The sequence below is a fragment of the Hibiscus syriacus genome, unplaced genomic scaffold (assembly GCF_006381635.1).
Source record: "Hibiscus syriacus cultivar Baekdansim isolate YM2019G1 unplaced genomic scaffold, ASM638163v2 tig00006858_pilon, whole genome shotgun sequence".
NCBI lineage: Eukaryota > Viridiplantae > Streptophyta > Magnoliopsida > Malvales > Malvaceae > Hibiscus > Hibiscus syriacus.
In genome coordinates, this window is record NW_024062114.1 from 60,095 (window position 1) to 88,052 (window position 27,958).

Sequence of the window (27,958 nt, forward strand, 5' to 3'; positions counted from 1 at the left end):
ATAATATATAAAAAAAGCCGTTAATAGTGGTGAAGGATAAACATCATCAACACTGACATAAATAATAGTAACACGTTGATAACTGATTTTGTTATTACTCAAATACAATATATTTAAGATAATTATAAATAATTATTATTATAAAATAATTAATTTAAAAGTCCACATAAGTAACAATCAGATTATCGACATCAAATCTAACCGTAAACCGTAATAAAAAATATCCCTTTCATGTTCTTATATCCTCTAACTTCGGAACTTTTGATTCGTGTTCAGATAATTACAGATTTAGATTAAAAAATTGACTAATTTTAATATTTGATACCCCACATCCCACAACACACAACTTGCAATGTAAAATAATAATTAAATAACTTAATTAATGTTAATGCAAGTAGATTAAAGCTAAGCCTACAACTTGGGTTTTGGTCGACGGATTTAACCTTCAAAGCTATCGCCGCTAAGCTTACTAGCAAGTTGACAGAACTAAACATCGTTTTCGCATGATTTGACATCTTTACTGTGTTTCCAAATTATGAACAAACTAAGTTCAACATCGCATAATTTAGGGTTTTAACCTTGTATATATATAAAGAAAGTTCAAATGCAAGTTGCTTGTGTTCTAAAGGTTATAAGGTGAAAGTATATATATATGTGAATTATTTACGAATTAATAATAAAAAATAATTTTATAAACGAAGTTAAGAATATCAGCTGAAAGTATATATAAGGGATTATTTATGTATTAATAATAAAAAAATATTTTTATAAACGAAGTTAATAAGTTGTTAACGGTTAGATGATAAATTTTTGAGTAAGTACATTTAGTGGGTTTATTAAACCATTCATCTGTGTTCTTTATATTTTCTTAACTCATGGATTCTAGACCCATTAAGAGAACACCTATTATTTTCCCTAGAGTCATTCTTTCCCCATCCCCTCTAAGTAGAATTAGGTTTAGAATTTGTCAAAAAATATAAAAATGGTTTCAGGTTAAGTCAGATCAAGTATTGTAAATGATGAAGTCGGATCGTGTTCAAGATGAAAAATCTTTGATTCAACTCGAGCCGAAATAATAGTTAATTTTCTTCTATATATTTAGAGATAATTTTTATAATACTATTTTTTATATATTTTTTCAGTTAGATTCCTATTTTGTCAAATGAATTTTTTTTATATTTATATCAATTAAGTGAGATACATATCTTTATTCTAAAATTTGGGTCAAATTCAGAATATAATAAATTTTTCCTAAATTCAGGTCAAATTCAAGTAGAGGGAACATACTTCTCGAATCGAGTTGGTCAAGAACTCAATCCAATCTGACCTGTTGTCATACCTAATTAACAACTTTTAATTATTTAGGAAAGATTAAATAAATGGGATACATTTTCTTGGGAGAACATAATTTCATTGTTAGTATCAAATAATCAACCATATGTTTAAATAGTTTAAAGTTATATTTTTTTCTTCTTAACTTAAATTAATAAAATATCACAAAATATTCCACAGACAAAGGGGATAAAGCTAATAAACGGTAATATGAAATTCACCTTTCTAAATGCTAATTTATTATCTCAAATTCAATAAACTAATTCTATTATTAATCATATATTATATCATTGTTTCTTCCCCTTTAGCCTATTTAAGAGCTGTGAAGTTGCTTACTTTTCCCAATAGATATGGTGAAAGGGGGCAAAAGTTCTCATATAATGCTACAGGAAATGTTTAATTCTCAAACTAAAGTGTTCATTCGATTAATTCCTCAAATGAGGTATTTTTTACAGTAAATTTGGGATCTCTCGGCGTCTTCAGGGTTAACCAGATTTTTTGGTGGGATCTCCCGACGTCTTCAGGATATTAGATTGTTTGTGTTTTCTACGGTAGATTTAGGATCTCTCGGCGTCTTCAGGGTGAACCAGATTTTTTTACTCTTGCTTGGATCTCTAGGTGTCTTTAGTTAAATCCATGAAAAATTTGGCCTTTTTACACAAATATCACCTTAACATAAATTAATTACTTGTTAGGCACTGTTTAAGAATATTTAACTGATCAAGCAAATTTTTAAATATTTTCTATAAAATTAATCATATTTTGTTAGTATTTTATTTAATTATTGTATTATTTAATTTTTTTATTATTTTATTTTTTTGCAGTTATAAAATGGAAAGTGATTCTTGAATAATTATATTCGGATTTCTCGGCTTTTAAATTTTTCTCTCGGCTATAAATACGCTCTCAACACGTGGATATCTATACTGAAGCGACGACATTCTTCTAGTTTAGATGATTGATGTGAATGTTTACAGGTTGAGGGCGTATTTACAGCCGAGAGAAAAGTTTAAAAGTCGAGAAATACGAATATAATTATTCAAGGACCACTTTCCATTTTATAACTGTAAAAAAATAAAATAATTAAATAAAATAATAAAATAATAAAATAATTAAAAAAATACTAACAAAATATGATTAAATTTATAAAAAGTATTTAAAAATTTACTAGATCCGTAAAATATTCTTAAACAGTGCTTAACAAGTAATTAATTTATATTAAGGTGATATTTGTGTAAAAAAAGCCAAATTTTTTCATAGATTCCACTAAAGACGCCTAGAGATCCAATAAACAATAAAAAAATCTGATTAACCCTGAAGATATCGAGAGATCCCAAATTTACTGTAGAAAACACCTAATTTGAGGAATTAATCGAATGAACACTTTAATTTGAGAATTAAACATTCCCTGTCGCATTATATGGGAACTTTGGCCGGTGAAAGGGTTATCTTGTTGGATATGATTTTTGCAGTCTATCTTCCATAGTCAACATTCAATTTCATCTTCAAATCAACACTAGGAATGGCAAAAAAAAAAAACCCGAACCTATAAGGGAAAATCGAATTAAACAGGTCGGGTTCGAGGATGATAAACGGGGACGGGGACGGGGAAAAATCGAATGTTTTAAACGGGACGGGTTTGGTAATCCACACCCCGATTACCCGAATACCCGACATGATACCCGACCCGATAAATATTAAAAATTATTATTATATATATATAATATTAATAAATTTAATTTAAATTATATATATATATATATAATTTAAATGTATATACCCAGCCCTATACCCGACCCGATACCCATTTAAATAACCGTTTATGCTAAACGGAGATACCCGTTTCCCCGCGGTTTTTCCCGATTACCCGATGGAGATTCCCGTTTAAATCCTCGCGATTTTTTAAGCGGAGACGGGTATGAGTTTTTTTAAACGGGGACGAGAACGGGGACCAATCCCCGGCCCGAAACCGCCCCGTTACCATCCCTATCAACACCGACATTTAGTTTTCTGTTTACATCGCATGCTCAAATCTTAATTTTTAAAATATTAGATATTTTCATATAGAACATATTTTTTTTTTCTATTTATACCATTTATTAAATTTGTTATTGATTTATTGTTGAAGGTTAACTGAATGTTTATTTTATTATCAGTGACTAAGCTATTACTTTTTTACTAGCTTAGTCAGTGATAACTATTCGTATCTTTATTTATATGAATTATGCATGTTAAATTTTAAATAAATTAAAAATATATAATTTTTGTTTTATGTTGGTATTGAATATTTTAATTTAAACATGTAATTGTAATATATATTTATTTACTATTGATATAGAAAGATGCAAGTTGGGCATGGATTGTGGACAGTCCTTAACTCCAATATGATTGGATCATATGCTTGTCATTGTTATTATTATTGTAGTGCTCTTTCAACATTAAATAATACCATCTTTGATTAAAGTTCTTAACAAAAAGAGAATTGGAACATGAAAAGAAAGATGTAATGATATAAAACATTAGTTTCTTGTGTCTTTTTTTTTGCCTCTAGAAGCTAATCCGAGTATTATTAAATTACTATCGCAATATCACTTATAAAATATGTGAACACATGTTATTGAAAGGTGGTGGGGATCATTTATATTAAAATTTAATCCTTAAATATTATGTCTGTTAATATTTTTTTTAGATTAAGTAGAAAATATTATATTTTTAAAATAAATATTAAGATTTGAATTCGCATGAAATAGAATAATATAAATATGTTTTATCACTCGATCAGTTAATGGATCTTTATGTATTTTAACATTAATCACCGGCGGAGCCACTATATAAAGAGGAGTATCATGTGACATCTTAATTTTTTTTATAAATTTAGTATAAAAATATTTAAAAATAAAATAAAATTAACGTGTTTTTTTAAATATTGGCATGTTTAAACATAAATTGACACGGTTCTTAAATTTCATCTATTTTTTTTAAAAAATCATATAATTTCTAAATTTGACACCTCAAAATAAATTTTATTCCGCCTTGACTTTAATGTAATTAATATTGTTCACTAAACTTTAATGTAGTTTAGAAGAAGAGTAGTAATGATTAAAAATAAAAATGTAGTTAAGAAGAGTACTAATTTATACCAACGAAGGTTGGCCTGAGTGGAAGGGGCTATGGTCGCTTAAGCAAGTGGTCTCTAGTTCGAGCTCTTGTGGATGCATCAAACTTTCTAGGAAGAGGTCCCCACCTTTAGTGCCCGACAGTACCTCGAAGGATTAGTCCCAGGCGAAGCCTAGGGATACCTCGGGATACCCAAAAAAAAATTTAAATTATAAAACTTAAAAGTATGTGAGTATTATAATATTATCATGACCTGATTCGATCATAAAGCATTTGTTCATATAAATACACGAGTTTTTATATTATTAAGAGCTGTTTCATAAATCCTTTTTTAATTTAATATATAGTTTCTATAAACATATGCTTTTTTATATGATCGAAATTTATATAATCCGATTCAATTCTAAATCATCTAAAATATTATATTGTAAGCATGTGAGTTCTAGAGGATATAGCTTTGCTTTCTAACCTACAATAATTGCTTTGATAATGAACCCTAGCAAAACTTTTTTTTTTCTTTTTCTTTTAATGGATTCGAATTCCTTTATAGCTTTCCATTTTTAGTGATATTCCCTTTGAGTAATTTTAAATTCTCAAATAATATGCAAGAAAAAAGGACATGTTTTAAGAAAAAATATTTAGAAATTTTGCATTTATAGTTGCAATAATTTTATTCATTTTTGGCGTCTTTCCCAAACGTTATATCAATAATTTATTTAGCCCTTGTACCTAAAATTAACTAAAATTAAGATATTTTGTTTTGTTTTTATCAATTTTATGTATAGAAAAAAAAACTTGTTGTTGTTGTCTCTTTCTTTCTTTATAATGTTTTATTAGATTTTAAATGAAAATAGTATTTATTGAAATAAATAATAGAATATATTATAAGGATAACAACAATTATTTTGTCACTGAAATCGTTTGATTCGTACAATAATTCGTCAATTTTTTAAACTATTGAATGAATGACCAGTAAGTTATTTTTGTTTCAAAAGAGTATATTTTTCCCACTTAATGATCAATACAATGTGCATATACAAAGAATGAGATGTTTTTCTTTCTCAATCTGTTTTAATATGTAATCATACACTTTATTTATTTAAATATTAATTAAAAACACATGATAATAAATTAAATGCATTATATTAAAAAAATGTCAAATGTATATCAAATAATCACTCCAAAAAATATATTTATAATCATACACTGTTGTTTTGGACTAAAATGCTCTTAAATATTTTTTTTCTTTCAAAAATATTATTTTTCTGTCATTAAATAATAAAAATTATACGAAGGTTAAATTACAAATTTATCCTTAAACTATTTTAGATTTACAAAAAAAAATCTATAATTAAAATTTTATATGAATTTTATAAAAAAATTCTATAAATTTTATGAACTTAAATTTTTTAAAGAAAATATATAAATATTTTCAACTTGTTAAAAGAACAAATATATAATAAGAACAATTTGATTAAATATATATTCTAATAATCTTTTATTCCTTTAACCAAACACGGTAATCTTATATTCCTGTTAAACCAACTAAACACAAAATATAACATTCTCGATAATCCTATTCGTTAATAATCTTACATTCCGTAAACTAAAATATTTTGTAGGTACTCTAGAAAAGTGTAAACATGCGCGCAAGAAAAAGCCGCGTGGGAAAAATTGTTCCAATGCGACATAAAGATATTATAAAAAAAGGGTAATTGTGATGAGCACTATCCAGCCCACAGACAGTCGGAACCCAGCATGGTGCATTCACTTCAATAATAAATAAATCAATTGCACCTTAATTAAATATTATCATCACTAAAACAGGTTAATTTAGAAAACACTATTAAAAATATAGAGATTGTGTATACTTCAAAATTATTTTGGGGTTTATACTTTATACTATTTTATAATATACTTTAAAAATATTTAAGGGTTTATACTTTATACTATTTTATAACAATTATTAAAATTATTCATAGTCATCAACGGTTTTTAGATTCAATAGAGATCAAATGAAAAAATACACAAACTAATTTGATCTAATAAAATAAACATATAAGGACTAAATTGAATGATAAAAAATTTGAGAATAAAATAAGTTTATTATACATACAAAAATATGTATTAATTTTGGTTTCTATTTTACAAACATATAAAAATATAATTTTCTAAAATAATTAAGCGGTCTCATACTCTCGGTGATTATATATATATTGTTAATGATTAAGAAAATTCTTAAATAGATATTATATAATAACCAATCTTAAATTACTAAAAAATAGTTTTAACAATATTTATAAAAATAACCATAAAATCTTAAATAATTTTAAAATATCAATAAATTTCTATTTTTTTCCGTAATACTCTCAAAAGTAATTTAATAAGGATTTTGACTATGTTAAATAAATAGGAAATGAAAGGGTTCTTAACTTTGAGGTCGTGGGATCGAGTTTCATAAAGAATATTTTATAATTTAGAGGTCTCCTACAAAAATTATTCTCAACCAAGTGTTGGAGTGAAGTTACTATCTTACTCTCCTTACCCTATTACACATGGAAGAAGAGACCGTATTTTTTAAGAGCATGATTAGGAACAGTGGGGACAGAACACAGTACTTCATGTCCTTTTACGATTTGTCCTGTTATAGTAATTGCATCACCCTTTCTTTGCTTTCCCAAAAATCTTACAACTAGCTCTACAGTAACTACTGATTCTTACATGTATATATGAACTTCCCACTCTTGTGTTATTCCTTCCTTCATTCAAAACTTTCATTCATTCAAAACTTTCAATCATTCAAAACCAAAAATTTCTCCCTTTCATTAAAAAAAAAGGTGAAATTTCATTAAGAAAAGTTGTATTCTTTCTAAGAGAAGATCAAGGAAAGTGTGTTTTTTCTGTTTGGTTAAAAAGAAAAATGTATGCAGAGACAGGGCTGTTTTTCCCTTACATGCAGAACTTTGCTGCTCAAGATTTCCAGCAGCTTGGAGATTACTGTAAAACCCAGAAACCCAATGCTTCAACGGTATTGAACATCTCAAGTTCATTGTGTCTTTTTTTTTGTTGCTTTTTCTTTCATTTGCTTCTGTGTTTACTTTGTTGCTTTTAATGGAGCAAAAGAGAAAACTTCTGCTTGTTTCTGCTAATAGTTTCCAGTTTTTGAGTGATTTCAGAGTGTGAAAAATGAAATTTTTGTATTTCTGAAGCTTCATGCTTTTCTGGGTTCTCCTGAAAAGGGAGAAGGTGGGGACTTTACTTAGTTTATTCTCTTGAAACACTTTCTCAGTAACCAAACAAAACAAGTCTAAAATGGGAAAAAAAGTAATCTTTAGATGCTGGAAGCTGGAAAAGGGAAGGAGAAAAGCAAAGAAAAGTTGCGAATATATCTGGAAAATGATTTCCATGTCATGAACTCAGTGTTCTTGAAGAATTCCCCCATTTTCTTATACTTTTCGATGTGGGATTTCACTTTCTATCCGACTCACGTAGAGGAAAAAAAGAAAGAAATTACCACTATTAGTAATATTTCTAGTGACAATCTTCGTAATCGTTGCGACAATATGAACTTGACTTAATTCTGTATTTGGCCAGAATTAGGTATTGTATTTGCACGGATATGTTTCAGTTAGTTATTGTTGAAATGAACTTTAGGTCGATTACGTGATAGGTCGCCGATATTTGAGCCGGAATCTTCGGATTTGAGTTCAACTTGTCTGATGCCTGTATTGATCTTTAACAACTTTAAGCTGAATCATTGTTTAAGAGATCTTATTTATTGGTTAATGGTACTTGTTTTTAATCTTTGTTTTTCTGTTTGTGCCTAATGTAGACAACCTGATTCCGACCTCGACGATATCTGAATATTCTCTGGGAGGAGATGGTGATCTGTTCAAAGCTCCAGAACCGATCATCGAGGAACCGGCTTTAGGCCTTGATCCCATGACTGCAGCCATCTCGTTGATCTCGTGTGGTGAAGATGTCATTACTTCACAAGAACTTAAGGCTGCGGACATCGAATCGTTTCGAAACGATCAGCTTTTGGAGGTTCTCTATGAGTGCGAGAAGGATCTGATGGCACAAGCGGCGATCGGAACGCCGCTGGTAGAGATCCTTGATATCAAGATTCCAGTCATGGAAACGGATGGAAACCAAACTCAAGAAAATGAAATGCTCTGCGATGTATCGTTCTCGAAAAGTGTCAGCTCAAGTTGTTTAAGCTCGATGGAATGGATGCAAGAAGCTGCAATCAAGCCTAATTTTCTCGATTTCCCCGGAATGGATTTCGATACCGTTTACGGGATGAGGAGAGCGTTTAGTGAAGGAGATATAAAGGTCAGCCTTAATTATTTTTGCCGAGTTAGCTTTTCGATTCTAAACTCGATTTATTTAGTCGATTGATTACGATCTCAAAAACCAACCCGGATCAAGTGACTCGTAAAGTAAAACTTTAATCCATCAATGAGCATGTATTGTGCCGTTTCCACAGGATGGGGTGGGTGGGTCGTTGATGATACTATGTTTTTATGACAGACTCTTGGCAATGTTAACGTGAGCGTCATCCATTCTCCGGTGGAGCGACCGTTAATCTTCAGCAGCTATTCTACCGAAGATCGAAGAGAAAAGCTCTCGAGATACAGGAACAAAAAGACAAAGAGGAACTTTGGAAGGAAAATCAAGGTAAAAAAGAAAAGAGCACATGTTTTTATTTGTTATGATTGGATATTCGTTTGTCATACCTCTCTGCACTGGAATTCATAATATGGTTTTCTTTGTCCAGTATGCTTGCCGGAAGGCACTTGCCGACAGTCAACCAAGGATCCGCGGAAGGTTCGCAAGGACAGAAGAATCCGACAACCCCAAGAGGCAGTAACTGTTTAGATGACTTGAATAAAATTACCGAGCGAAGCAGGAATGAAGTAGCTAGGACCGATGAGACATTCATATATATATATATATATATATATATATATATATATATATATTATTAGATAGGTAATGCTAAATAAACCAGAAGCTAGCTCCTATTTTAGCTCCTGAGAAATAGTTGTATCTTGTTCGTCGTAATAACGGAGATGGATGTACATAATGTTTGTTCAATAAAATAGCAAATCCGAAATTTGTACTTTGTTCATATATATGTTCTATAAATGACGATGATGTTTTCTACATCTCTGATCGCATTGATGGGTATGTTTTTCCAAAGTTTTTTTTTAAATTTCTCCTACATTTTGATGATTGGTGCAATTGTGATTGTGTTGATTGGGGTTGAACATAGAATAAAAAAGTAACCAATAAAGAATGGGTCAGGTTTGGTCTTGTCTGGTCATTTCTGAACCAGACTCGTGTCCTTTAAACTAGGGATATGTCTTACCTTTTGGAATCATTAACTGCAACCTGAATATTATTATACATAGACTTAACATGTTTCAACAAAAATGGCTCAAAACTCAGAAAGGTAAAACAAATCTCAAACTCCATCTCTCTCGGATTACAGCTTGGGTTTTCACACACTATATCAGAGTAACTTCTCTGTTCATAATCTGCACCAAGTTAACATGAACTACAGATTATTGTTATTTGCAGGCAAATTCATGGGTCTTGAGTTCCCCTTTCTGAACACTATAATATATGCTAACCATACAGACCTCTTGGGGCTCGGGTTGACGACACCAACAGAAAGAACAGATGCAAGGATGCCTAATCCAGGAAACCAGATGGCACAAACTCTTTTTATTTGCTCGATAATGATACGGCAGCAAAAGCAAAAATAAAATGCATGAAATAAAAGAACAATGATATTGAAATTGTCTCAATGTGTATTTTCAGGAGAATGATTTATCAGACTTAAAATTACCGACTCGGATCCCGACTCATTTGATCCAGGAATTTGACTCTCTGATTCTTTAGGAGAATCATTTAAAGGACAACTAACTCCATCACCAGAAGTCTCTCTTTCATTGGCACAGTATACAGAACTATTACCTCCCGTTTTGTTTATATCATTTGAGTTTTCCCCATCAGCGGCCAAACTATCAAGCGACCACACAGAACCTCCAACTACACCCCCTGAATTTATCTGCTCAGACTCCATCTCTTCCGCCTTATTGCCATCTGAAACTGGCTTAGGCACAGGAACCTCTGTGTGTACGTGACCAAAAACAATATTGGGCTGTTCTGATTTCTCGGGAGAAAGGCTATTCAGATGATCTGGTAACTTCCCTTGAATTGAAGCTAGCTGTTCCACATTCTCGACAGAAGTAGCGGCCGGAACAGCTTCTCCTTTCTGCTGATCTGAATCTGGCATAGCTGAATCCACCATTTCTGAATCAAGCATTGAAACCAGCTCCTCTGCTTCGTCTACAATGTGATCAGAACTTTGCTCCTTCCCCTTCTCCTTGGATGCTGAAGTAAATGCTAACATTCCACCATTGACAATTGGGATAGCACCCATTTGTAGCCTCTGTTTCTTGTAAATGGCCATGGCTTTCTTCAAGTCAGAAAACATATGTGAAATACCATCATCAGTTTAGAATCGGAAGTACATAACATCTATTTGTCTCCTTCCAACAAAACTCATTTAAACCCATCTTCTAAAAGAAAAAGGTAAACATAACTATTCCCACCAAAGAAGTAATGCGGAAATGAGCTTCACTAAGTACCTGAAAAACAGTAGCATTAGTTTTAGGAATGAGTGAAGGGCTCAGCACAGCAACGGAGGCATTTTGCACTGGTCGTGTGCCATTCTGAAAAATTTGACAGAAAGGATATTATAAGTAAAAGATCGGCTAAATGAGATGTTGAGAGAGAATTATAGAAAGTGTTCTCTACCTTCAAATTCACAAACATTTTTACATCTTTAGCCAAATCTTTACTTTTCTCCGCATTCAGTAAACCCATACACTGATCATATAGCTCAGAACCAGCTAGTTCTGCTGAAATGTCAAGCTTAGAAAGATAAACCTGACAAAAATGGGCATCATGATCTTCGCTTGATATTTTGGAAGAATCGGGTGCCTTGTGTGGAATCTCAGGTGAAATCCTAGAAGATTCTTTAACTGGTGAAATGACAACAGATCTTGTATCAAGACCTTTCACCTGAACACCATCACTGCCATTCTCATATTGAGACCTTTGACAATCCTGTCGGTCATAAACATCATCAAGAGGAGCCAGCCGAGGATGGTCCTCTTTCGGAGATGTTGAGGGCAAGTCAACATGAGCATTTTGTCCTTTCCACACACCTGAACTGGTGTCACATCCTCGACCATTCACTGGATGCCTATTCTGGTCCCATTCACCCCTGAACATGTGTGCTTCATCCCTAAAAATAACATTGTGACCATCCCAACCAAGAAAATGAGCAGGACCAGGGCCATCCATCGTATTCTGCCAGCCCATTGGACGCATATGATTGTTAAACCTTTCAGCATCAGGTATGTGATACGGAATCCCAGAGTGATTAACTTCCATTGAGGGTCTAACACCAAACAGAGATGGAGAAGGAAATTGTGGCATCATAGCTTGAAAACCTCCATGGGGTGGCCCAGGTTGGAACGGAATGAAACCATTTGGAACAGGTGGTGACCAGTTTGGGGCACCCCTCCAAGCATTTGCATGCCCTCTTCTAACATTCAGATCACCACTCCTCTTGTAACAGCCACTATTATTGAATCTATTATATTCTTCTGGAGAACCTATGAAAGAAGGGCTGCCAACTCCAGTTCTTAGATCAGGTGGCTGAGTATTCAAAGATAAGCTGCCCTGACCAGCTCTATTATAAAACACAGAATCTGCTTGAGAGGATCCATCCAAAAGAGGCTTCTCAGAGTGTAGATCTCGACAAAGTCTATTGTCCTCATCTCTGCCACCAACAGAGGCACTGCTCCATCCTGTCTCATCTATATCAAGACCCCGCCTAACACCACTTCTACTCAAATATCTACGCTCAAGACTTGTTGGTCGAGATTTTTCCATCATGCTCAATGGGGATGCTTTTAAACTCAAGGACCTCTCAAACTCCCCAGAGTAGCCCTCATCCACCCTACTTGATTTCTCCGTGGATCTATACCTAGCACCTCTGTCAGATGTTTCAGAAAAACTAGTCACCTCTCTTGATGAAGCTGCATTGGACTTCTTCTCTGTCATTGAATATCTATAATTCGAATCTTGTTTCAAATGTCTGAAAGAGAAAATAACTTTATTATTCTCAATAAATCACTTGGGAGAGTGATAGGGCCATTCCCACAAGCACAAAAACAAATAGCATGCCACAGACAATGAGAAGGTACAATCAGTTTAACTTGTCCAACAAGAATCAGAAAATCTGATAAAAGTTTCCACCTCAATAGCATACCATACGTTATTTAGACAGTTCATAATTTGAACCATAGAACAAGAAATCAATCATATTGAAGAGGGTGTGATAAAGAAACAAAGTACCTATACTCATCAGTCCCACCGTGGGAACTTGAGCTGGGAGAAGACCTCCTTCTGCTGCTAACCATAACTGCATCTAAATTGGCTGGACGTGACTGAGACCTTCCCCTATCAGCATCAACCTCAACTCTACCAGAAGTCAATTTATTTTCCATGTCTGAATAGTGTACCTTGGCCCCTCTAGATTTTGTATCAGTACCATCATCTCGATCATTAGGAGATCGCTTCCTTCCCTTACTATCTTTGTATCTAGCACTCCTCCGTTCATCATGTAACTCATCCCAGTCACAATCTCTATCCTTGTCCCGATCACTGTAACGACGATCACGTTCTCGATCTCGATCAAGATCTCGGTCCCATTGAGAATCATAATCACGATCACGGTTGCGGTCACGTTCTCGATAATGGTCACGATAACGTTCACGCTCGTGTCCCATGTCTCGCTCTCTATAATGCTCACGATCACAGTCTCTATCATGGTCACGATCACACTCTCTATCATGGTCACGATCATACTCAAAGTCACTATCTTGAGCCTTGGACTTCTTCTGCTGACCTTTCACATCATCTTTTCCATCACTTAAATGCTTCTCACTAGACTTACAATTACCATGTTCACTTACTGATCGATCATCTCTCAACTTATCACCTTGCCATTTGTCTTCACAGTCTATGTCTTCTTGATATTTGTCCTTGTATCTTTCATCCTTATGCTTCTCATCTTTCACTCTGCCACCTTTGCCAGTACCATTGCTTACAGACAACTGTCCGTCCAAGTTATCTCCTTTATCTTCCAGACACTTATCCCCATCACCAGAAGCATCCGTCCTTATCCTAAGTCGTCTATCAAACTGGCTCTCTGATTCAGGACTTTTCAACCGATCTAGTACATCTGGATCTTAAAGAAAAACTTAGACATTACCAAGAATATTTAAGAGCCTATTAATAGAAAACACCTCAGAAGTTAATGTTTGATTTCAACAAATATTACAAAAAAACTCCTCTGACAATACTGACTCGGTAATGATCATACAGGTTATCATTTTTTGCAAACAGAAGCGCGAATCTATAGGAAGTGCACGTAAGCATAGAACACAAAATGAAAAGCAATCCAAAGCAAAATAAGAAATCTAAATACAAAACAGAAAACTGAAAGATCACAGACTTAATATTAGATTTAAAAAACATACAAGTAAATTATCTAGTCTACAAGCTAACAATATCATTAAATCTGTGTAAAATCAGAAATAAAGTGACTCTCAAAATCCTGACGCATCTTGACATAGCACTAACATATTTGAGCTAAACAGCAAAACTATTTTATATTAGGCCTCAAGTAAAGGCCAACTCACCGCACTAACTAAAACAGAAGTTGGGAAATTGATTTCAAATATTTAGAAAATCACATAAATGCACTTCAAGTGTACATGAAGTGCGACAACTCCAAGCTTAACCCAGCAGATTTTCCTCTAAATTTACATATAAATGATACTCTTATCCAAAACAGAGAACCATGTACGGAAAAGTACTTTTAAAACAAAACTCTGCAGCTAATAGAAAATTACATATTGGAGACCAATGTAATCTTCAAAATTGGATTCCTAGAAAACAAGTACCTAGAAACAGGAAGCAAGCCAAAAGGAATATTAACTGGGAAAGGCTAATCAACAATTTCAAGTTAACACAGAAGATAAATATTGAAGGGGGAAAAAAGCAACCTAATTCTGGTCCATAAACCAGTGGTCTAGGAACTCAGACACAAGGTGCATCACAATGCAGAAAAAAAGTAATACACCAAGTTTTAAGATCAGTTATTAGTTGCTTTATCACAATACTTAGAAGGCCATAAAAATACAAAATGCACACCTTCCCACAGCCATAAGAACTAATCGGTAGCAACAATATTCACCCTTTAATTTCAACTATGTTACCTACTTTATAAATTCCTCAACCCATCCTCTCATCATGCAAACAAAACATCTATTTTTACTATTTGCTTCTTGCAGAAAATAAGAGTTCATAAATCAGATAACCGTTGGCACTTTGGTTTTGAATTTAACTTGCTCAGTCAACTTGGCATGCTTTCTGAGAGTCTATATAATTATTTATATACACACACACAAAACCGTAGGTGTATGTATGAGACATTAATTAAGACTGACTAGTCATTAATTACAAATGCAAAAGTTTCTGAAGATTCTTTAGTGCAGTCCAACTCAAAAGGCAAGTTATAAAGTTATGTAACAATAGATAATATCCCTATTTCGATAAAGCTACATAACAAGTTATAAAAGTTCTGCGATTCATAAATACTGTCCCTATATAACAATCAATATAATTAATCGCAATATATACTAAAAATAGTATAACAATCAATCGCAATATATAGTACCCAACAGAAAGAAAAACACCAGAATAATTAGTAATGCGCAATTGCACATGCTAAATTGACACTAAACAGCCAACAAACAATAAGTTATCTTACCAGTTCTTTCAGCGGATTGTCTCACAGGGCGGTGTTCCTCGCTCTCAATCGACCTATCACTCTTTTCTTCTTTAACTTTCTTTTCTCTCTCCCTTTCCTCCTTTCTACTAGATTCTCGATGCCTCCCCTCACTTCTACTCCTCTTTGTATCATCTCCTTCTGCATCCTCTCGTCTTTTACTCTTCGATTCACTAGAAGTCCTGGACTTCTTATCGCCTTTACCATCATCTTCACCTCCATTCCATCGGTCACTTGCTCCATCATCCACCTTCTCTCTACGGCGCTTTGAGGAACTGTGCTCCTCCATATAATCTGCATTCCCCGAAATCCATAGGTCTTTGCCGGTATCCTTGGAGTCCTGCTTTCTCTTCTCACCGGATCCAGGCTTGTTCTCCTCCTTAGTTTTTTTCTCCTCCTTTAAGCCCGAATCTCTCTCCGTATCCGAGTAGTCCCTAGCATCCCTGGAACTATGCTTGCTGGATTTGTGTCTTGAACTTCGCGGCATCACCGGAGCACAACTACGGGAACTCAAAAGCAAATCAAACCGGAAACAATAAAAAACCCTCCGAATAAAAAAGAAACACCAACCTCATATCAACATTCAATATAAAAACCCTAAAATCGAATCTTTCAATATAACCAGCGTCGATTCTCGGAAAAAAAGACAGAAATGACGGTTGAAACCCTAATTGCACGGAATAAGAGTGAAGGTGGCGAAGAATGGAGGCGAGTGGAGGCGGTTAAGATAACGAGATCGAGAATGGGGGAAATAACGAGGGAATATAGGGTTAAAGAATTTGGGGGCGTTTTTGGGAGGAAATGATAAAAGATGATGTGATTTTGAAGAAGTGAAGAAACCAGGTTGCGCCCTTGTGTTTTAATGTTTTCTTAAAATATAATTCAGTTAATTAGACTTGAAGTAGACTTGGGATAATTTTGTCAAATGACATGGTTAGCCCTTGAGATTTAATAGTATCACTGTTTTGTCCTTTACTTGGTGGCTTATTTAGAGAAACATTAGGTTAAAATTTATCGTAGCAGGTTAGGTAAAGCCATTCTCAGATAATTACGATTTTTTTAAATCCGCTACTTGTTAGGATAAAAAGTAGTGGTGTGCAAAAATAAATGACCCGGTTGATCAGATCCGTTGACCTTCAGACTTGAATTTAAAAAATTGGGTAATTTTCTAAAAAAATTACCCGGGGTCACAAAATTAAATTTTCCTGGTACCCGATTACTCGAGTACACGGTTAGGTATTTTTTAGGATAAACTACCTATTTGGTTACTTATATTATATAATTTATGTTTTGGTCCCTCGATTATTTTTTTTTTCAAAATTATACCTAATGTTACGTTTGATTCTGTTTTGGTCACCCATATTTAAAAATAAACAATGATGCTAACATGACAATTTTTAATTATGTTTGGACGTTGGAATAAATTTTTTTAATTATGTTTGGATGTTGGACTATGTAATTTGAAATTTCGAACATTTAAAATTGTGTGTGTCTTTTTAATTAATAATTTGAAGAAAAAAACCCAGGTATTCGGGTACCCAAAATACGGGTACCTACAAAATCTGGGTACCCGCAACATCCGGGTCAAGACGCGAGATGAGAAATCAATTACTCGAAGATCCTGGTACCCGCACTTCGGGTACCCGAATTTGCACACCCCTAATAAAAAGGATATAAATTAAAAATGAAAATTTGAATTAAAATAAATAAATCTATTTGTGTCTAAAAAGAGAGATATTTTATGTTAGCACACATCTATCATATATAAATTATCGTGGTAGGTAAAATCATTCTCAGATAATTACCAAACTTATATTAAAATTGTAATTTATTAAGATAAAAAATAATATAAATAAAATTAAAATTTGAATTACATAAATTAAGTTTATTGTGTTTAAAAAGAGACGTGTTTTATGTTAACACGCATCTTTAAATATGCATATTTCTTTGATATAATAAATTTATTATTTTTAATCTTTATTTAATTAATCCATATTCGATAATTATGTATAATTTCAAAATGTCATCAATAACTATTAATGACTCTCATAATAAAAAATCGTCCTATTAAATAACAATTTTGACAACATTATATTCATATGAAAACATTTACTAGACACTGTAAATTTTAGTTTGTTCCTCTGAAGAATTTTTATGCATCTTTATTTCCTTTCTAGTACTTAATTAGATTTTTCGGACCATTCATGAAATTTTAAATTAATGCAAATATCAATGCTTTTATATTAATTTCAAATTTTATTTTGATATATAAATTTCTTTCGTAGTTTTTAATATTATTTTAAAACATTTTTACTCTTTCAAAATATAAAATATTTAGTTTTTATACTATAAAAATTAAAATTAATAAAAAAAATTAAATTTATTTAATTTAAATAAATCAACTAAATATTTTAAATTTATAAACCATAAATCACTCGAATACTATTAATCTTTCGGGCATCCTTCGTAAACCATAATCATCTTATTCGGAATTTAAAACAACTGAATCCAATAAGCAACGACAACATCAGTGGCTTGGATGTTGAGAAATAATTGGATGCTATAAATACCACCTGTATCATCCATCAATGGATGCACATGAACTAAGCTTCCAATATAAATGTACAAAAGCGTATCAAGTAATGCTTGAATTATGATACATATATAACAAGATATGTGGATGATGTGCTACACATGTCAAAATCAAGTTATAAAACATTTTAGGACAGTCCAAACTTAACCCAAAACTGAAATATATACCATTTTAGTCCATCCCCAACATCAAATGCAGTGCATCTCCGTTCATTCCTCTTAAATAACAATAAAAAAGGTAAATTATCGACTATCTTTAGAACAAGTGGTTAAAAATTCTCATAATACTCATTATAAGCAAAATTCTCCTACCCTCTCCTAGGTAAAAATTGTTCAAAAAAATAAAAATAAAAAAGGGTAAATTACTTGGATAGTTCCTGAACGTTCAGAACACTTACATTTTGATTCCTAAACTTGTGGCATTTTATAAAGACAATAACCAGAGATGATTTAGGAAGAAACAACAAATGTTAAATGCATCAAAAATAGAACACAGCAGAACAACAAGCGGAGTATATAAATCAAGATGCAAGGATGCCTACTCCAGGAAATCAGATGGCATATCTCATTTTATTGCTTGATAATGATAGGCGACAAAAAGAACAGGAAAATCATGAATTAAAATGATGCTCATAAAAGAACAAAGATATAGAAATCGTCTCAATTTGTACTTTCATGAGAATGATGTATCTGACTTAAAATTACGGACTCAGACTCGTTTGACCCTGATACCTTGGAAGAATCATTTAAAGAACCACTAACTGAATCACCAGAGGTATGTATTTCCTTGGCACAGTACACAGAACTATTACCTTTGGTTTCGTTTATATCGTTTGAATTTTCCTCATCGGCGGCCAAATGAACAGCATCTGCTGCATTATCAAGTGACCGCAAAGGATCTCTGACTACATCCCCTGAATTCATCTGATCGGTCTCGGACTCTTCCGCCTCATTGCCATTCAAAACTGGTTTAGGCACCTCCGTGTTCATGTGGCCAAAATCAGTATTTAGCTGTTCTGATTTTTCTGGAGAAAGGCTATCTGGATGATCCAGTAACTCCCTGCTTTGGGTTGAAACTAGCTGTTCCATATTCTTGTGACGGGTAGCAGTTGGAACTGCCTCTCCTTTCCGCTGATCTGAATCTAGCATCTCGGAATCCACCATTTCTGCATCAGAAATCGGACCTGGCTCCTCTGCTAGGTCTACAACATGATCAAAACTTTGCTCCTTCCCCTTCTCCTTGGTCGCTGAAGTAAATGCTATCGTTCCACCATTGACATTAGGGACAGCACCCATCTGTAGCTGGTGTTTCTTGTAGTGGTCCATGGCTCTCTGTAAGTCGGAAAACATAAGTGAAACAACATCATTAGTTTAGAATCAGAAGTTGCAAGCTGAAGTAGAATTTACTATATTTAATCTGGGGGAGGATATGTCTCAACATTCCAGACAGTAGCTGAAGAATCTTGTTGCTCATAAGTATTAGAAATATTATAAATTAGTACGGACCTTTAGGTCCAAAAAAAGTAAACCGCTGAGAAAGGAAACATTCCCCAGGCCATATTTTTGTAAAACATTTCATAATTCTATTCCTCCGGTAAACTTCTATAACCATTATTTCCTACTTCCGGATGAACGTCATCCCCCCCCCGGAAAAAGATAAGAAAGAGAGACAAAGTAAAAGAACAGAAACCAAGATCAGGTACGTTTAACTCTTTTGACCAAAGAAGTAACAGAAAAGAAAGATCTTAGATACACATGCACATATACATATACGAGCTAACCCAAGTACCTGAAAAACAGAAGCATTAGCTGGAGGAATGAGTGAAGGACTCAGTAAAGCAATGGAAGTATTTTGTACTGGTCGTCCACCATTCTGAAAGAATATGAGAAAAAAGGGTATTATAAGTCAAAGATCAGCAAAAATAGATATTAAGACAAAATTGTGTAGGAAAAGGGTTCTATACCTTCAAATTCACAAGCATTGTTACATCGTTAGACAAGTCTCTATTTCGCTCCACATTCATCAAAATCCTACACTGATCATACAGATCAGAACCAGCTAGTTCTGCTGAAATGTCAAGCTTGCAAAGATAAGCCTGACAACAGCGAGCATCATCATCTTCGCTTGATATTTTAGAAGAATCAGGTGCCTTATGTGGAATCTCAGATGAAAATCTAGAAGATTCCTTAACTGGTGACAAGACATCAAATCTTATCTCAAGACCTTTCGCCTGAGCACCATTATTGCCATTTTCATATTGAAACTTTTGACGTTCTGGTCCATCATAAACATCATCAAGATTGACCTGCAGATGATGGTCCTCTTTCTGAAATGTTGCAGGTAAGACAGAATCACCATTTTGTCCTTTCCACACATCTGAACCAGTATCCCATCCCCGACCATTCACTGGATGCCTACTCTGGTCCCACTCGGGGTGCCCAAACAAGTGCACTTCATCTCTAAAACTGACATTGTGGCCATCCCAACCATGAAAAGGAGCAGGACCAGAACCATCCATCGTATTCTGCCAGCCCATTGGGCGCAAATGACTATTAAACCTTTCAGCATCAGGAATATGATATGGAATCCCAGAGTGATTAATTTCCATTGAGGGTCTAACACCGAACAGTGATGGAGAAGGAAACTGTGGCAACATAGCTTGAAAAGCACCATGGGGTTGAAATGGGATGAAACCATTTGGAACAGGTGCTGACCAGTTTGGCGCACCCCTCCAAGCATTTGCATGCCCTCTTCTAACATTTAGATCACCACTCTTGTAACGACCACTGTTATTAAATCTATTATCTTCTTCTAGAGATCCCATGAAAGAGGGGCTGCCAATGCCAGCTTTTAAACCAGGTGGCTGTGAAATCAAAGATGAGTTGCCCTGACCAGCTTTATTATAAAACACAGAATCTGCTTGAAATGATCCATCCAAAAGAGGCTTCTCAAGAGGTAAGTCTCGACTAAGTTTATTATCCTCCTCTCTGCCACCAACGGAGGCACTACTCCATCCCAGCTCCTCTATATCAAGACCCCGCTTAACACCACTTCTACTCACATATCTACGCTCGAGACTTGTTGAAGGAGATCTTTCCTTCATACTCATTGGGGAAGCTTTTGAACTTGAGAACCTCTCAATTGGTAACTCCCCAGAATGGCCCTCATTTACCCTATTTGATTTCTCCATGGATCTGTACTTAGCACCTCTCTCAGGTGTTAAACTAGTTACCTCTCTTGATGAAGCTGCTTTGGACTTCTGCTCTGCCATTTGATCTCTATAATTCGAATCTTCTTGTTTCAAATGTCTGCAAGAAAATAACTCAATTATACTGAAAGCACTTTGAAGCGTGGTGGGGCCATACCCACGAGCACGAAAAATAAGTGATATGCCACAGACAATGATAAGGAAAAATCGGTTTGTTTTGTCAAACAATAATCTGAATATCTGATAGAATTTAAGAGCTCAATGTCATACATTATTTACTCAGTTTAACATTTAAAACATAGAATGAATCAACAATATTGACAAGGGCATGATAAAGAAGCGAAGTACCTATACTCATCAGTCCCACCATGGGAAATTGTGCTGGGAGAAGCTCTTCTCCTGTTACTGCCTGTAGCAGCATCAAAATTGGCAGGGCGTGACTGAGACCTTCCCCTATCAGAATCTACCTCAACTCTACCAGAAGTTGATTGCTTCCTTCCCTTACTATCTTTGTATCTTGCACTCCACCGTTCATCATGTTCATCACGGTCATGATCTCTGTCCTTGTCCCGATCACTGCAATGGCGATCACGTTCTCGATCTCGATCCCATTTAGAATCATAATCACGGTCATGGTCATGATCACGGTTGCAGTCATGTTCTTGATAATGATCACGGTTGCGGTCATGTTCTTGATAATGATCACGGTTGCGGTCATGTTCTTGATAATGATCACGATCAAGATCACGATAACGCTCATGCTCCTGGTCGCACTCCCGGTCCCTGTAACGCTCGCGCTCGTGGTCTCTATCACGATCACGCTCTCTATCATGGTCACGATCACAATCACGCTCACGCTCAAAGTCACTATCTTGAACCTTGGACTTTTTCTGCTGAACTTTCTCATCATCTTTTCTATCCCTTAAATGCTTCTCACTGGACTTACTATTAGCAAGATCACTTGCTAATTGATCACCTCTCAGTTTATCATCTTGGCACTTGTCTTCACAGTTCATTTCTTCTCGATACTTGTCTTTGTAACTCTTATCCTTTGCTCTTGCATCTTTTCCAGTATCACTGCTTATGGACAACTGTCTTTCCAAAATGCCTCCATTATCTTCCAAATGCTTATCACCATCATCAGAAACATCTCTCTTTTTCCTAAGTCGTCTCTCATGTGGGCTCTCTGATTTAGGACTTTGCAACCGATCTGGTACATGCAACTCTGAAATGACAAAGAACAGAGATATAACGAGTTAGCACTTCAAAGTCCCTTCACGTCATATTTTATCACCTTCTAAAACTTCCTTCAAAGTCCCAACATACCATTATTGAGATTCGAAATGCCATCATCATGGCAATACCTTCATTACCTTCAAGTTATTTGAGGCTCAACTGGAGGATAAAACCAGACCCTAGATTGTGAATGTACATAGGATCCCTGCAGGCTCGGACCAAACTTAGCTAAACAAGGTTTCCTAAGTTGGAAATTGGTTTCATACACTTTGAAAAACACATATAAATGCACTCCTAAGTGTAAAAGAAGTGTGGCAACTACCAGCCACCGAGTAAATTCTCCATGGAATTTACATACAAATTATTCCCTTATCCAAAACAGGAACCATGTGCGTAGAAGTACTTTTAAAACAACACTCTGTAGCTAATAGAAAATTAAATATTGGAGACCCCAATGAAATTCTCAAAATTGGATTCCCTTCAACCTAATTCCCATAAACAAGGAAACCAGTTAATAGGAATATCTACAGTCGAAGGCTAACAAACAATTTCAATTTAATGTTGAATATAAAAAATTAAAAGATAAGGAACATAATCCTGGTCCATACACCATCGCTCTAAGGCCTCATACACAGGGTGTTTGTCAATGTAGAAAGAGAATAAAGCACCAAGTTTTAAGGGCAGACATTAGTTGCCTTATTACCTTATTCAGAAGGCTATAAGACAATGCAAAAGCCACACCTTCCCAACATAAGAACTAATCAGTAGAAACAATCTTCTTCCACTAACTTCAATTATGCCTCAGCTACTCTTTAGGTTCGTCAACTCAACCTTTCATCCTCCAAATAAAACATCTACTTTTCCTCTTTGCTGCATGCAGCAACTAAAGTTCCTAAATCAGATAACTCTTGACTCTTAAATTTATGTGGTTTAAATTTAAACTTCCTCATATAGAAATATCAACTCAACATGCTTTCTGAGAGTCTCCACAGACACTCAACCGTGGATACATTTGTGAGATATTAATTAAGACTAGTTTTCCACTCACATCTGTTGATAAAAGTTAGTAATAGAGGGGATGGCAAATATATTCTTTCTACATAGTGAAAACGACTACTCATTAATTACATATGCAAAAGGTTCTAAAGATCCTTTACATAACAATCAATAGTGTCCCTATTACATAAGTTATAAAGTTATATAAAAGTTATAACTTATAAAGGTTCTGAAATTACATAAACATTATCTCTATTCAGTGCAGAATATGGTATCTCCTAAAACCACGCCAATAAACAGAAAAGGGGTGGGGGAACTAACATAACAATCAATAGCAATATACAGTACCTAAAAAAAAACACGAATTTAGGAACATTGCTACTAAACAACCAAGAAATAATTAGTTATCTTACCAGTCCTTTCAGCGGAATGTTTCAGAGGGCGGCGTTCCTCACTCTCAATCAACCTATCACTCCTTCCTTCTTTATCTTTTTCTCTCTCTCTTTCCTCCTTTGTACTTGATTCTCGATGCTTCCCCTCACTTTTACTTCTCTTTGTATCATCCCCTTCGGCACCCTCTCTTCTCTTACTCTTCGATTCACCTGAAGTCCTGGACCTCTTCTCTCCTTTACCATTATCTTCATCACCATTCCACCGGTCGCTTACTACATCGTCCGCCTTATCTTTGTGCCGCTTTGAGGAACTGCAGTCATCCGCATAATCGCCATTCTCCGAAATCCATAGGTACTTGCTGGTATCCTTGTAGTCGACCTTTATCTTCTCAACCGATCCAGGATCCTTTGAAAACCTACCACTGTTCTCTTCCTTACTCTTTTTCTCCTCCTTTAAGCTCGACTCTTTCTCCGAATCTGAGTAGTCCCTATCATCCCTATAACTATGCTTGCTAGATTTGTGCCTTGAACTTCGCGGCATCACCGCAGCCCAACAAAATCCTTACCGGAAAATAAAAAATAACAATAGAACACAAAACCCTCTGAATCAAATAAGAAACAGCAATATCAAATCAACACTCAATATAGAAACCCTAACATAGAATCTGTCGAGGTGGCTAACGTCGATTCTCGAAAAAGGGACGACAAAAATGCCGGTGGAAGCCCTAATTGAGCAGAATATGAGTAAAGGCGGCGGGAATCCTCACGGCGAAGAAGTAACGGTGAACTGAAAGAATATATTGGCGGAAAGTGAAGACGCGGGCGGGCTGTTTAGAAAATGAGATTGAAAATGAGGGAATTACGAAGGAGGGTAGGGTGAAAATTTTTGGGGGTTTGAGTTCGACGAAGGATGCGAGGTGTTTTGGGGAAGTTGTCATTGTGTTTTAATGGGCTCGTTTTTGGTTCGTACAATTCGAGCTACTTTGACTTGAAGTGGACTTGGGATGTTTTGTCGATCTGACAGGATTAACCCTTGAGATTTACTTGTATTACGATCTTATCCCTAAGTGTTAAATATTCATTTTGATTATCTTTAGTCTCTAATCATCTTTCTCACACAGTTAATCTTATAGTCTACTATCACATTATGGTCAAGCCACTATACTAAAACCATCGTACCCATCCATCCATGTGTTTTAGTAGAGTCTTAAAAGAAATGTGTACAGTTAGTTACTATTATCATTAGTAAGCTTATGTTTGTATATTTATCTTTTAATAATTTGTGATGACTATAAGTTAATATTTATTCAAATTGTTTTAAATTTTGATAACATACATATACCTTGTATACATAACTACTCGAATTCAAGATCTTTAAAAAAATATCATTCTATTTTACCGAGACCCTTATTGAATTCTACGTTTAATGTAATTATAAATAAAATATTAAGAACTCTAAATCATTTTGTTTGAAGCGTGTTATTGGATTAGTGGTTACCGAAGCAAATACGATGGTTTGAACAATAGTCGCTTTATTAAAATTGTGGTAGTATGCTAAAAGGTTATTTACGGGTTAAAGATGGATAAAAGTAGATTTACATTGAACTAAAATGAAATTATCTTAAAATTTAGGTGATCAGTTATCACTAACATCGTTAGGGGTTTGATGCTTAGATGATTAAACTGAATAGTTTCTCTAAAAGTGGTGACTAAATTGGGGGAGTTATTTAGACCACAATAAAATCATTTTAAATGCTGGGTCACCATATGGTAGTTTAACCTATTTCTAGATAAATAAATAACTATAATAAAAGTTTTCCTTTATGTTTTTTTTCAAGCGGCATGTTCTGATGACTAGCTAATTTAATTAGAACAAAACAGTAAGAAAACGGGAAAAAGTAAAAAGAATCCGAAGAACAGTTAGGAGGAATTGTGAAGAATTCGAAGTTCAGAAATGTGGAATAATGATGAAGAGAGAACCGAAAGCTTCTTAGATGAAGAATCTGAAGGCTTATGCTCGCTATCTGCGACGCAGGTAATTCTGTTATTTTTCTTCATTCGTTCATTCCTTTCTTCTTCTTTGTTTTCCTTTTCAACACTTTGAATTCCCACTTTCTTCAGATTCCATGTTTCATTTCTCAGCAATTCAATTTTTGGGTATTTATTGTTTGATGCAGAGATTATACGCATCCGCCGCTTGTTTACTCTCGGGTATTGTTCTTATGTTTCTGGTATGATCATTCAATTCTTCCTCATTTGAAATTCTAATTATCGATGAAAATTTCAGTTTGGGGGCTCCGAAACATTATGATTTTAGGTTTCAGCTAGTATTAGGCATTGTTGATTGGTAATATCTTTATAGTTCATGAATTCTGGAGACTTTCAGTTGTAGCTCTTAGGGAAAGTGCTGCACTTTGGATAATTGAAAGTTCATTGTTACCCAAAGAACTGGGAAGGCTTATCACAAGTTAAAACTGCAGTAGCAGAAACACCACCATTAAAGATGAAAATTTACGTTTTGAATAGTCTATTCAACAATTCCCCCATTTATATAGCAGATATCCTTATTGTCAAAGTCAGTTGAAATCCTAGTGACATTACCGGATAGTCTCGCAATGCAATCGTACAAGGTCATGCACGGTTCTTGTTTCTTCTCATACATTCTACTATTTGTCAGTGAAGATCATGTAGATATAGTCACTCTTAACCGATTCTTTAGGTCCAAATCCAACAAATTCACGGGTTTGTCTTCAAGGTGTTTAGGAATGCCACACAATTCAAGAACTTTATCCCAGATTTGTTTGCTAAAAGCATAAGGGGAAAAACATATGGTCTCGAGTTTCCTCCTCACTTCCACTAAAAAGAGCAAAACTGTATCAAGTTTCTAATTGTAATGCAAGTCCTTTACATGTTCATCTGGGGAATGATACAGCCAGTTGCAATTGTAAAGCAAGCTCCTTATTGGTATTTGATTACTTTATGACATTATCTTTCAACTTTTTGTTTCTTTTGCAGTCATTTGTTGTGTTTGCCATACCCATCAAATTTGCATTGTTGTTCACCTTCGGAAATGTGTTGGCAGTTGGAAGGTAGGTTGATTGGTGCCCTCATTCTAGCAGAACTCTCAACAAATGTTTTGGGTTTAATTGTCATAAAGTTGCTTCTGAACACCATAACAAATGAATAGCATTTCAAACTTTAACGATCATCACCCTTGAGTGCCGCATAACTGGCATAACTTTGTGTCTAGACTTTTATATAGTGCTCTCGAAACCAATTTTATCAATCCTGGCAATCTAGTAGTCCACCACAACTCTATTAATGTTTTGTCAATGAAACAGTCAAAATGAATCAGGATATAAATAATGAAGTACGGTGATGAATAGTTCCTTTAATAGTTCAGCATTATTAAATTGATTGCTGCTCAAGATTTCTCATATTTTTTACTTTGTGATACTCTCTAACAGCACAGCATTCCTCATGGGACCCGAGCAACAGCTACGAATGATGTTTGATTCTGTTCGAGTTTACGCTACAGCTGTTTACATTGGATTTGTTGTTCTTGCTCTCATTTGTGCGTTATGGGCAAGTTTGCTACCTTGAACCTGTGATGTTAAGTTCCAGCAATCTTTAGTGATTGAAAGAAGTTTGAATCTACGAAAACCTCATAGATCGAGTATACAATATTCCGAGTAATTCATAATAGTTTGATGTCAAATTGTTTAAACTTTAAACCTCAGTAACTAAATTTTCCGATACAAAATTGCTAAACTGTTTACGTTTTGTTACTTTCAGCCTTTTACAGTATGAGAACTATATTCAGAATGTCATGTTCTTGAACTTTTGATATGGCAGATTCACAGCAAGATTTTGACATTACTTGCAGTCATATGTGAGATTTGTGCCCTTGTCTGGTAAGTTGGCCTCTCACATTTATCCTTATTTTCTGTAAACATCTCTGTATTTCCTCGGTTTCCTTCGAGGGTAATTCATATTAATGCTTAATGTTTGATAACTAGACTGTTTATATCATTGTACTTCGAACTTTCCTTCAGGTACTGTCTGAGCTATATTCCATTTGCGAGGAGAATCGTTTCCGACCTAATGATCCGATTTTGTGACACCGAGCTTTAGATTAGTAA

General features: G+C 34.4%; 5 protein-coding genes across 6 annotated transcripts; 2 read left to right on the top strand and 3 right to left on the bottom strand.

Annotated features, from left to right (window-relative positions):
- Positions 1 to 7,256: 7,256 nt before the first annotated feature.
- LOC120201070 (two-component response regulator-like APRR9) lies at positions 7,257 to 9,470 on the top strand. 2 transcript variants are annotated; one of them, XM_039201756.1, is made up of 5 exons: positions 7,257 to 7,478; positions 8,282 to 8,784; positions 8,983 to 9,129; positions 9,230 to 9,388; positions 9,429 to 9,470. In XM_039201756.1, exons 1-4 carry the CDS (start codon positions 7,370 to 7,372, stop codon positions 9,320 to 9,322), a joined length of 852 nt encoding a protein of 283 aa, XP_039057687.1. In that variant the 5' UTR covers positions 7,257 to 7,369; the 3' UTR covers positions 9,323 to 9,388; positions 9,429 to 9,470. The 2 variants fall into 2 exon arrangements, with proteins under 2 accessions (XP_039057687.1, XP_039057686.1); XM_039201755.1 differs by lacking the exon at positions 9,429 to 9,470 and having other exon boundaries at positions 7,257 to 7,475; positions 8,279 to 8,784; positions 9,230 to 9,349.
- A 659-nt stretch (positions 9,471 to 10,129) lies between these two features.
- LOC120201071 lies at positions 10,130 to 23,948 on the bottom strand. The gene is made up of 6 exons (XM_039201757.1): positions 23,838 to 23,948; positions 21,541 to 22,417; positions 19,948 to 21,292; positions 19,773 to 19,856; positions 18,699 to 19,315; positions 10,130 to 10,316 (listed from the first exon to the last, which is right to left on the bottom strand). The coding sequence occupies exons 2-6, from the start codon at positions 22,206 to 22,208 to the stop codon at positions 10,262 to 10,264; spliced, it is 2,769 nt and encodes a 922-aa protein (XP_039057688.1). The 5' UTR covers positions 22,209 to 22,417; positions 23,838 to 23,948; the 3' UTR covers positions 10,130 to 10,261.
- Positions 12,616 to 16,153, bottom strand: LOC120201072 (uncharacterized protein DDB_G0283697-like). Its single transcript, XM_039201758.1, has 3 exons — positions 15,374 to 16,153; positions 12,892 to 13,786; positions 12,616 to 12,669 (listed from the first exon to the last, which is right to left on the bottom strand). Exons 1-3 carry the CDS (start codon positions 15,876 to 15,878, stop codon positions 12,624 to 12,626), a joined length of 1,446 nt encoding a protein of 481 aa, XP_039057689.1. The 5' UTR covers positions 15,879 to 16,153; the 3' UTR covers positions 12,616 to 12,623.
- On the bottom strand, positions 23,766 to 24,612 carry LOC120201074 (uncharacterized protein DDB_G0283697-like). Its single transcript, XM_039201760.1, has 2 exons — positions 23,962 to 24,612; positions 23,766 to 23,832 (listed from the first exon to the last, which is right to left on the bottom strand). Exons 1-2 carry the CDS (start codon positions 24,355 to 24,357, stop codon positions 23,806 to 23,808), a joined length of 423 nt encoding a protein of 140 aa, XP_039057691.1. The 5' UTR covers positions 24,358 to 24,612; the 3' UTR covers positions 23,766 to 23,805.
- Positions 24,613 to 25,660: 1,048 nt separating this feature from the next.
- On the top strand, positions 25,661 to 27,950 carry LOC120201073 (vesicle transport protein SFT2B-like). The gene is made up of 6 exons (XM_039201759.1): positions 25,661 to 25,851; positions 25,994 to 26,047; positions 26,832 to 26,905; positions 27,284 to 27,401; positions 27,672 to 27,730; positions 27,872 to 27,950. Exons 1-6 carry the CDS (start codon positions 25,771 to 25,773, stop codon positions 27,948 to 27,950), a joined length of 465 nt encoding a protein of 154 aa, XP_039057690.1. The 5' UTR covers positions 25,661 to 25,770.
- Positions 27,951 to 27,958: the final 8 nt, after the last annotated feature.

Excerpts from the sequence above, each read along its gene's own strand:
- LOC120201074 (XM_039201760.1), bottom strand. The coding sequence starts at position 24,357 with ATGCCGCGAAGTTCAAGGCACAAATCTAGCAAGCATAGTTATAGGGAT. Across the intron at positions 23,833-23,961 it reads CAAAGAGAAGTAAAAGTGAG|ATAACTAATTATTTCTTGGT; the intron begins GGGAAGCATCGA and ends AGGACTGGTAAG.
- LOC120201071 (XM_039201757.1), bottom strand. The coding sequence starts at position 22,208 with ATGAACTGTGAAGACAAGTGCCAAGATGATAAACTGAGAGGTGATCAA. Across the intron at positions 21,293-21,540 it reads GGTGGGACTGATGAGTATAG|ACATTTGAAACAAGAAGATT; the intron begins GTACTTCGCTTC and ends ATTTTCTTGCAG. Across the intron at positions 19,316-19,772 it reads CTAATGCTTCTGTTTTTCAG|AGAGCCATGGACCACTACAA; the intron begins GTACTTGGGTTA and ends TCCGACTTACAG.
- LOC120201070 (XM_039201756.1), top strand. The coding sequence starts at position 7,370 with ATGTATGCAGAGACAGGGCTGTTTTTCCCTTACATGCAGAACTTTGCT. Across the intron at positions 7,479-8,281 it reads GAAACCCAATGCTTCAACGG|ACAACCTGATTCCGACCTCG; the intron begins TATTGAACATCT and ends TGCCTAATGTAG. Across the intron at positions 8,785-8,982 it reads TTAGTGAAGGAGATATAAAG|ACTCTTGGCAATGTTAACGT; the intron begins GTCAGCCTTAAT and ends TTTTTATGACAG.
- LOC120201073 (XM_039201759.1), top strand. The coding sequence starts at position 25,771 with ATGTGGAATAATGATGAAGAGAGAACCGAAAGCTTCTTAGATGAAGAA. Across the intron at positions 25,852-25,993 it reads GCTCGCTATCTGCGACGCAG|AGATTATACGCATCCGCCGC; the intron begins GTAATTCTGTTA and ends TGTTTGATGCAG. Across the intron at positions 27,731-27,871 it reads GAGATTTGTGCCCTTGTCTG|GTACTGTCTGAGCTATATTC; the intron begins GTAAGTTGGCCT and ends ACTTTCCTTCAG.
- LOC120201072 (XM_039201758.1), bottom strand. The coding sequence starts at position 15,878 with ATGCCGCGAAGTTCAAGACACAAATCCAGCAAGCATAGTTCCAGGGAT. Across the intron at positions 13,787-15,373 it reads ACAATCCGCTGAAAGAACTG|ATCCAGATGTACTAGATCGG; the intron begins GTAAGATAACTT and ends TTTTTCTTTAAG. Across the intron at positions 12,670-12,891 it reads GGTGGGACTGATGAGTATAG|TGATTTATTGAGAATAATAA; the intron begins GTACTTTGTTTC and ends CACTCTCCCAAG.